The 7,970-nt window shown below is 43.2% G+C and overlaps 2 protein-coding genes across 2 annotated transcripts; one reads left to right on the top strand and one right to left on the bottom strand.

Annotated features, from left to right (window-relative positions):
* Window positions 1–241: 241 nt before the first annotated feature.
* On the bottom strand, window positions 242–4,328 carry dtwd2 (DTW domain containing 2). The gene is made up of 6 exons (XM_019265051.2): window positions 4,009–4,328; window positions 3,712–3,802; window positions 2,618–2,712; window positions 2,334–2,532; window positions 2,012–2,140; window positions 242–814 (listed from the first exon to the last, which is right to left on the bottom strand). The coding sequence occupies exons 1-6, from the start codon at window positions 4,179–4,181 to the stop codon at window positions 635–637; spliced, it is 867 nt and encodes a 288-aa protein (XP_019120596.1). The 5' UTR covers window positions 4,182–4,328; the 3' UTR covers window positions 242–634.
* A 451-nt stretch (window positions 4,329–4,779) lies between these two features.
* Window positions 4,780–7,586, top strand: LOC104936287 (THAP domain-containing protein 6). Its single transcript, XM_010752299.3, has 5 exons — window positions 4,780–5,284; window positions 5,659–5,854; window positions 5,938–6,045; window positions 6,852–7,062; window positions 7,149–7,586. The coding sequence occupies exons 1-5, from the start codon at window positions 5,205–5,207 to the stop codon at window positions 7,199–7,201; spliced, it is 648 nt and encodes a 215-aa protein (XP_010750601.3). The 5' UTR covers window positions 4,780–5,204; the 3' UTR covers window positions 7,202–7,586.
* Window positions 7,587–7,970: the final 384 nt, after the last annotated feature.

Genomic DNA, 7,970 nt, shown 5'->3' with positions numbered 1-7,970 from the left:
ATATAAATCATCCGATTCAATTCTCTGCATCTGAAATGGGAATATTCGATACAGAGTACAGCCCTAGAAATAAAGAAAATAAGATTTTTGTATCCATGGATGTTTTTATTGAGATTTATGGCATAGAGGACTTTATGCAGACAGATTTAATTTAACTGCTTCATAGCTAATAGAAAATCCTTGTAGGCCTGCAGCTACAACCATGAGAAATATTTCAAAATGGAATAACACGTGTGTTTGTAGAGGTATTTTTTATTTCGTAATGTATCTGAATCAAGATTTTTGCTCAGTAAAAAAACTGAATAAGCCCTTCCAGATGTGATTTTAGCCGCCATATAGAGTCAGTCACAACAGAACCACCGTAGTGTTTTATAAAGTGCCGGGAAGAACAATGTAAACAGTTTTTTTTGTTGTTTTTTTAAACAAACCTGATTTACCGTCACACCATGAAACTTAAACTACAACGTTAACTTATAAATTACATTAAACAGCAATTTAAAAATCTGAAAAACACAAGAAAAACTTCGCAGTGAGTCCAGTGGTTTCCACGCCTGCACGCTGATGATACAGTCCTGTGCGGCGTGCTCAGACGTGAATGCAGAGTCAGAGAGTTTTCCTCCGCTCGGTCTCTCCCTCATCTCGGGCAGATGTTGTGATCGGTGACGAGCTTCTCCATCCTCTTTATCTTGCGTTTGTTCTTCGGCATGGGCTTGTCGTACATGCCGTTCTTCAGCAGGTGCTCCTTGCTGTGGTGGATCTGAGCGCCGTGCTGCAGCTGGAAGGAGCACAGGGCTTTCAGAGGCCTCAGCAGAACCTGGAGGGACAAGACGGCGACAGGAAGACTGATGAAACATACAAGAAATGTCTAAAAAAAACAACATCTATGTACTGTAATATGGCTTTAGTGATGGGACGATGGAGCATTAGATGGTCCGGTAGGTTGTTGTGGGGAAGGAGGAAGCTGTCCATCTACGTTCCAACCCTTCAGACATCCAGAGGGCGCTCCAAGCCCAAAGGAGCCAGCTGAGATGTTCTGGAGACCATGGGGGCAGACCCAGAACCTGCTGGAGGGACTACAGCCTATCTAGTCTGGGAACATCTCAGGATCCTACAGCGGGAGCTGGAATATGTCGAGAGGAACGTGCTGCTAAACCTGCTGCGACTGCAACTCGAGCCCAGATACACGCAAGAAAATGGATGGATGGATTTCACACTCCTCGTCTGTTTAGTGCTATAATTAACAAGGAATCAAATGACTACATGTATGTGAAAGGGGTCGCTTGTGGTAATAAACCTACAGAGCCTTTTACAGCTGATTGTTTTGGTTTTATTACCTGCAAATCCAGCAGACAGACAGTTAGAGACTAGCTGTTGATGCACCGATCCGCTTTTTTCACCTCTGATACCGATATCTGAGGTTTAGTATTGGCCGATACCGATCCGATACAGAAAAACAGGCGGAGTTACAGTAACAAACAAACGGTACGTCTCATTGTGTGGAAAAGACTGGGCTCGTTCTTCTGTGCAAGGCAACATCAGACTTGACTGAAACGTTTAAGATATAAATGTACTGAATTACTTATCTATTTAATAATTATAATCAAAGTTAGCTGCTTCATACCGCCTCCGTTTTGTTCAATGAACTCCGCGCGCTCTCTCTGGCGTGAAATTTCTGTAATTAAGTTGATTAAGTTGGTCGTGTTATAACTTCTGCGCAGGTTTTGCACGTAGCCGTCGAGTTTGTTGGCTGCAGGTAGCGTGAAAAAGTAGAATTAGACTGAATAGATCGGGCGATTGTCACCGATACCTGATCTTTTCTTCAATATCGGATCGGTGCATCCCTAATTAAAAGTCAGATATTGTTCTCAGTAGATGGTGGAGACCAAAAACAGAGCTCCATGAAAATTAGTCTAATGGATAAAAACATGTGATGTTGTTCAAACAACTTAAAAAAGTCATATCACAGTATGACAGCGTTGTTAAAACAGTTACAAACAGATCACCACGTCACCTCTTGGATGTCGTCATTCTGCTCCAGGATGGACAGGGCGACCGCGGCGCACTCCAGCGTGGACAGGCAGATGTTGGAGGGTTGAGTGCGGATCACGTACTGACTGGACAGAGTCCTGTTGAGCTGGACCTGGTGAACCAAACGGGGGGTGATCATTGATGTGTACTCTCTCTGTGTTAGGGAGTTTGGCCCGAGGATTTTTCCTAAAATACTCAAAGATCATGAGCCTCGGTAAACTTCACAGCTTCCAAACAAAGCTGGACCGTGACTGCATCTTTACAGAAACGACCAAGAAAACAAGACGGACGATGTCTAGACTCACCTGTTTCGGCAGGTGGAACAGGCTGTTTTTGAGGAACATGTTCTTAGCCTGGCTCCAGGTGCCGTCTATGATGATCACATTATGTTTCACAGTGCCTACGTCCTGGTATTGCACCAGCTCCTCCAGGTTCTGAGATTTGGGGCCCGGATACAGAATCAACGTCCTGCTGTCCCGACATACGGCCGCCAGCTCTGGGTGTCTGAGAGGAGAAAAGACGGAGGACATATAAATATATATTTGACAATTCAACGACAGATCCTGCGATGCGAGACTTTAAATCTTACTTTTCCTCGTTGAATCTCCGTCCGACTATGACGTTGCATTTTCCTTGCGGCAGACAGGCAGCTAGTAGAGGAACTGTGCGAAGTACTCTGCTCTCCTGAAAACACAGCAGAGGTTAGAAGAGTTCAGGTTGCACAAAAAGGATGGATTCATGTATTTTTAATGGTAATATGACTGTTCTTCCTGTTCATACTGGCTGTTCTTTGTGTGTGTTAGTCTGTCAATCATCATCTCCTCCTCGTCTTGCTGCTCTTCAGTTTCTCCCTCCCCACACAGCCCGGGTATCTCTTCACCTCCACGACTAGACCCCACATCACAAACCTCGGCTTCTCTGACGCCATCTACACTTGTAGACATTTTATATTTCATGTTTACCACATGGGACCAAGCACCGAACCTTGGAGCTTGGGAGTAAACAAGCCTCATCCACAACCAAACAAATATTTGTGACCACACTGATCTACAAACCTTCAAAAACACAACTTTTAAACCTGCTTTCAACATTTAACTTAAGTCTTTAAGTGTTTTTAGTGAGTTGTTATGATGATTTTACCCTTTGAATACCTAATAAAGTGTCTTTAAATAGGATTTTGTAGTATTAAAAGTCATTTTTTTGTGTTTTTCCATGCAAAGGAGAAACAAAAAAAAGATATTATATTGTAAAAATGATCCAACCGGAAGATTTGGTGCATAAATTTATGGATTTCTACCACCTGAATCTTTGATTTCACACATTGAATATATTATTAAATATGATTATTATATTATCATTATTATTAATTTTATAATTCTCACAATTTAAGTCTGCACTTAAACCCACCTGTTTATAATCGCCTTTTCCATCTGATTCAATTGCATTTAACCTGTTTTTAATGTTGTATTCTTGTAATTTGATACTTTTATGGTTCTTTTTGTTTGTTTCTGTTATTTGCTGTCTACTCTCATTTATTGTGAGGTGTCCTTGGGTGACAGAAAGGCGCATATGAAATAAAATGCATTATTATTATTATTATTATTAATGAACAGGAGGATTTCCAGCAACAGACAGCTGTTTAATGAATGAACACCTGTGCTCCAGGTGTGTTTAGTGTCTCACCTCTGCAGGATGCTGCACCACGTACAGACACGTGGAGACCTCCAGGGGTTGTTGTGGCAGAAAGGGGCAGAGACAAACCTTCTGAGGGCGACTATGGGAGGAAAGTTGGAGACAGTTGAAGTCAGATATAAAAGATCTCACCTGTGAGTGAGCTGGTCTGAAACGACATGAATCTGCTCCCTCGTTAAGACATGCCAAGAGGAGGAGGAGGAGGAGAAGAGAGGAGGAGGAGGAGGAGGAGGACTGGACTAACCACTGTGGCTAGTTAGCATTAGCTTCACTTTAATTCAAGCTCACCGGCACCGTAAACACGTCGGTCTTCTCTCTCCGACCTCCACCGGGAGGGCAGCCAGGTCGCCGAAAGCGTTCACAAGTCCGTCCTCCACCGTGGAGGTGCCGGTGCCGGTTCCGCCGCCGTCGTCGCCGGTTTCTGGTCCGCTTTCTTCAGACGTGCCGGAGACATTGTCCATTGCGGGGTTAGCTCGAAGCTAACACCGGCGAGCCGCCTCCGGCATAGAAGTAGACCGAGGAGAAGAGAGCCCGGTGTTCCGGTGCAACGTGCGACCGTGTTGACTGGTGACCGCGGGGCCGAATGCGCCTGTGTTGCCGTAGTAACGACAGTTGTTTAAACTTGTAAATATCTCTATTTTTATTTTTATTTTATTTTATTATTATTATTTTTTTTACTATTAACGTCACAATGTCAAACAACATACTTTATTCGTCTCAGTAACTAAAACAACCGCAGACAGGTTTCGGTTTACCGTGCGACCGTGTTAACTGGTGACCGCGGGGCCGAATGCGCCTGTGTTGCCGTAGTTACGACAGTTGTTTAAACTTTTAAATATTTTTTTTTTTTTTTTTTACTATTAACGTCACAATGTCAAACAACACACTTTATTCGTCTAAGTAACTAAAACAACAACGACAGACAGGTTTCGGTTTAACGTGCGACCGTGTTAACTAGTGACCGCGGGGCTGAATGCGCCTGTGTTGCCGTAGTTACGACCGTTGTTTAAACTCGTAAATATCTCTATTTTTTTATTTTTATTTATTTATATTTTTTACTATTAACGTCACAATGTGAAACAACACACTTTATTCGTCTCAGTAACTAAAACAACCGCAGACAGGTTTCGGTTTACCGTGCGACCGTGTTAACTAGTGAACGCGGGGCTGAATGCGCCTGTGTTGCCGTAGTTTAAACTCCACTGTTTAAACTCGTAAATGTGTCTATTTTTATATATATATATTACTGTTAACGTCACAGTGTCGAACAACGTGCTTTCTTTGTCTCGGTAACTAAAACAACCGCAGACCACTTTCGGCGGACAGTGTTTCGGTTTAACGTGCGACCGTGTTAACTGGTGACCGCGGGGGCGGAACGCGTCTGTGACGCTTCGTGTCCATAGATAAATACACGTAGACCGCTGAATCGTACGTCGACGTGTGCCGCCATTTTGGTTGTGGCAGAGTGGAGCGGTTCGGAGAAGATGCCTCATTCTTGTTCTGCGTGGAAGTGTACCAACCGATGTACACCATTTACCAGATCTCAGGGCATCACCTTTCACAAGTAAGTATGGAAAAATTTACTTTTTGATTGTGTTTGTTCGTTATAACGTCATTCGAGATGAACCAATCAGGAGGGAGCTCAGTTTAAACCAGGCACCTCGAGACCAAACCAGGAACTATGTTTACCTGTAAGGTAGTGAGAACAAAGAGGGTCCATGTACATGTGCTTTCAGTTCTTCAATGCGCAAATGCATTTTTTAAAACAGACTTTAGACTTTTGAGTTCACCTTACTTGCAAAACAATGAACAGTATGAAGTCCTGTGCATAATACAGTGAACGCCCAACCGAGGAACTCTTTCCTATTTAACTAAATTGGCCAGAAGTAACTGATTGTTGTTGTTGGTTGCTTTTCTAACTTTTCCCATCCTGTGCAGGTTTCCCAAAGATGAAGAGCTGAGAAAGCAATGGGAAGCAGCTGTTGGAAGGAAAGGCTTTTCTGCAAGTCGGTCCTCCTCGCTCTGCAGCGAACATTTCGGACCGGAGCATTTTGACCGGACAGGTCAGACGGTCAGGATCAGAGCTGGAGTTGTTCCTTCAGTCTTCCGTTACCCAGGTCCAGATCGCCCCAAGGTAGGTGTATCACTATGTTGTAAGGATGTTTTTTTTTGTATTACACTGTGAGATAATTTCTTATATTTTATTCTTCGCCTTAGCCTGTGGTTACCAGGACGTCTCGGACCTCAAAGAAGGCACGGGAGCCCCTGACGCTGGACCGTCCCAAGCTTGTCCAAGAAGCCAAGCCCCTGCCTCTGCCCAATGTTGTGAGTAATAAGTGCTAGCTATGCCTCAAACGGCTGTGAGCATTATGACCCCGGTTATATTCAAACCTCGCCCTAACAACATGCACAACACATGCACGTTGTTACGACCAGATATAGGGGTATGGGGCCAAAACCAAGGTGTTGTGGTTAGTAAACAAAGGTATTTATTAAACGAAAGTTCAAATTGTTCTTAACAAAAGGAGGTGAGGCAAAAAGGGAACAAAGGGCGAGCGAGTGGTGTTTAAAAGAACAAACAAATATAACAAAAAGAGAACTCGTCTAACTTGAAAACCAAAACGAGAAACAAAAACGTCATTGTCTAAACTATCGATAACAGAAAAACACATCAGTAAGCAGGACCCCTGAACTAGTGGATCTAACGTGTAATCAGTACTATAAACTAAACTAAACCCTGCCCAGTCCCAGTAATTAAACACAAAACAAAACCTCCTTAAACCAGAGTTAACATTTCGAATAACGAGGCAAGCTCACAAAACACCAAAGACAAGCCGCCACAATGCTCTGGAGGCTGCGGTTTAAATGCCTAGGTTGGCCGGGAGAGGATGCAGGGGATGTCGCACCAATCCTAGTCCCCTCGGCTTCCAGGATCCGGCGCCATCGGGGCCACGCCTCCTTAGCTGAGGTCCAATACATTACCGGCGACCGCACACCTGGATTTACATATGGGGAAAACACTACACACAAGAGAGATGCCGGGACGAAACGGCGGCGGCCGTAACACGCATACATCGAAACGTGTCAGTATTGAATCTGCATCCTAATATTTTCATCCTTGTTTGTACTAGGAACACTGCTATGCTCTGCCTTCATCACATGATGATCTGAGGGCCAGACTCACGGAAGCCCTGGCTAGGGTGGAGAGTCTGGAAAGAGAGAGGAGGAACGCGATGGACAGAGAGAGGAGGGCAAAGTACACCGTGTGCAGTCTCCTGCACGATCTCATGGAAAACAAACTAATGAATGAAGAGTTGAAAGAGCAGCTCGAGATATACTCAGGTAAGATTAAAATTTTAATCTTTAGTGTATAATATCTTCTCTAGTGATTTCAATGGTAATAATTTTCCTGTGCTATTGAATTTCAGAACTTCCACTACCCCTCCTGTCAAAGCAGAGCCAAAAAGAAAGCACAGGATGAGACCGTGTCCCTGTTTTGCTTTTTGAGATGTCCTCTTCTCCAGCAGCAGAAGAAACTGAAGCCAACGTTCCTGCTTTAGTGTGTTTGACCATAGCTATCTTCCAACCCGCTTTGGTTTATATCTCAGGGTTTGTTGTTCGGCAAATTCTCAAAAAGCTGTCGTGTAATGTGTGAGGTTTTGCAAGTAAGGATGGATCAATGTGTACCCCCCCCCCATGTGTATATATATGTATATATGTTCATCAATATGAATATAAAAATGATTACTCAAAACCAGTGAAATGTAAACGTTAGTGCTCTTTACTCAGATCTACATTTCACGATCTGGTTATTATAGACACTGATTGTTAGGAGAATTTTTAAAGAAAAACCCTTGAATAAGGAAGATTGGATTCAAAGTATCAAAGTTTAAGTTGAATTTATTATTCTTGTACAAGAAGGAGCGTTTAACAGTGCAACACACAAAAGGGGTTACAGAGAAAAGGCTCCTCGAGGAGCTCTAACAGTTGGTTCTTTTAAAATGGGCTCCCCACTGATAATTTCCTTTTTTGGTTTTCTGCTCAGTGATGAACATTATGTTTCTTGTCCAAAATGACACTTCCCTTAACCTGTCTCTCTTATCCTTGAACTATTTTTATAATTATCTCTCACTGCTAGCCTCGGTAAACACATGCCAGATAAGGGAAGTATGCGAGACATGCAAAAGACAGAACACACACAGAGTATAGGAGTTAAAACATCTGCACCCAAGTATAATCCTAATTTTTTC

This window comes from Larimichthys crocea, chromosome IX, assembly GCF_000972845.2.
Source record: "Larimichthys crocea isolate SSNF chromosome IX, L_crocea_2.0, whole genome shotgun sequence".
In the NCBI taxonomy this organism is placed as follows: domain Eukaryota; kingdom Metazoa; phylum Chordata; class Actinopteri; family Sciaenidae; genus Larimichthys; species Larimichthys crocea.
This window is presented reverse-complemented; position numbering and strand designations above follow the sequence as displayed.

Bases quoted from the DNA above. Each gene is read 5' to 3' on its own strand.
- dtwd2 (XM_019265051.2), bottom strand. From the start codon at position 4,181: ATGGACAATGTCTCCGGCACGTCTGAAGAAAGCGGACCAGAAACCGGC. The intron at 3,803-4,008 runs GTGAGCTTGAAT...TTCCTCCCATAG, and splicing joins CCGACGTGTTTACGGTGCCG to TCGCCCTCAGAAGGTTTGTC. The intron at 2,141-2,333 runs GTGAGTCTAGAC...TTGGTTCACCAG, and splicing joins TGTTCCACCTGCCGAAACAG to GTCCAGCTCAACAGGACTCT.
- LOC104936287 (XM_010752299.3), top strand. From the start codon at position 5,205: ATGCCTCATTCTTGTTCTGCGTGGAAGTGTACCAACCGATGTACACCA. The intron at 6,046-6,851 runs GTGAGTAATAAG...TGTTTGTACTAG, and splicing joins CCCTGCCTCTGCCCAATGTT to GAACACTGCTATGCTCTGCC. The intron at 7,063-7,148 runs GTAAGATTAAAA...ATTGAATTTCAG, and splicing joins GCAGCTCGAGATATACTCAG to AACTTCCACTACCCCTCCTG.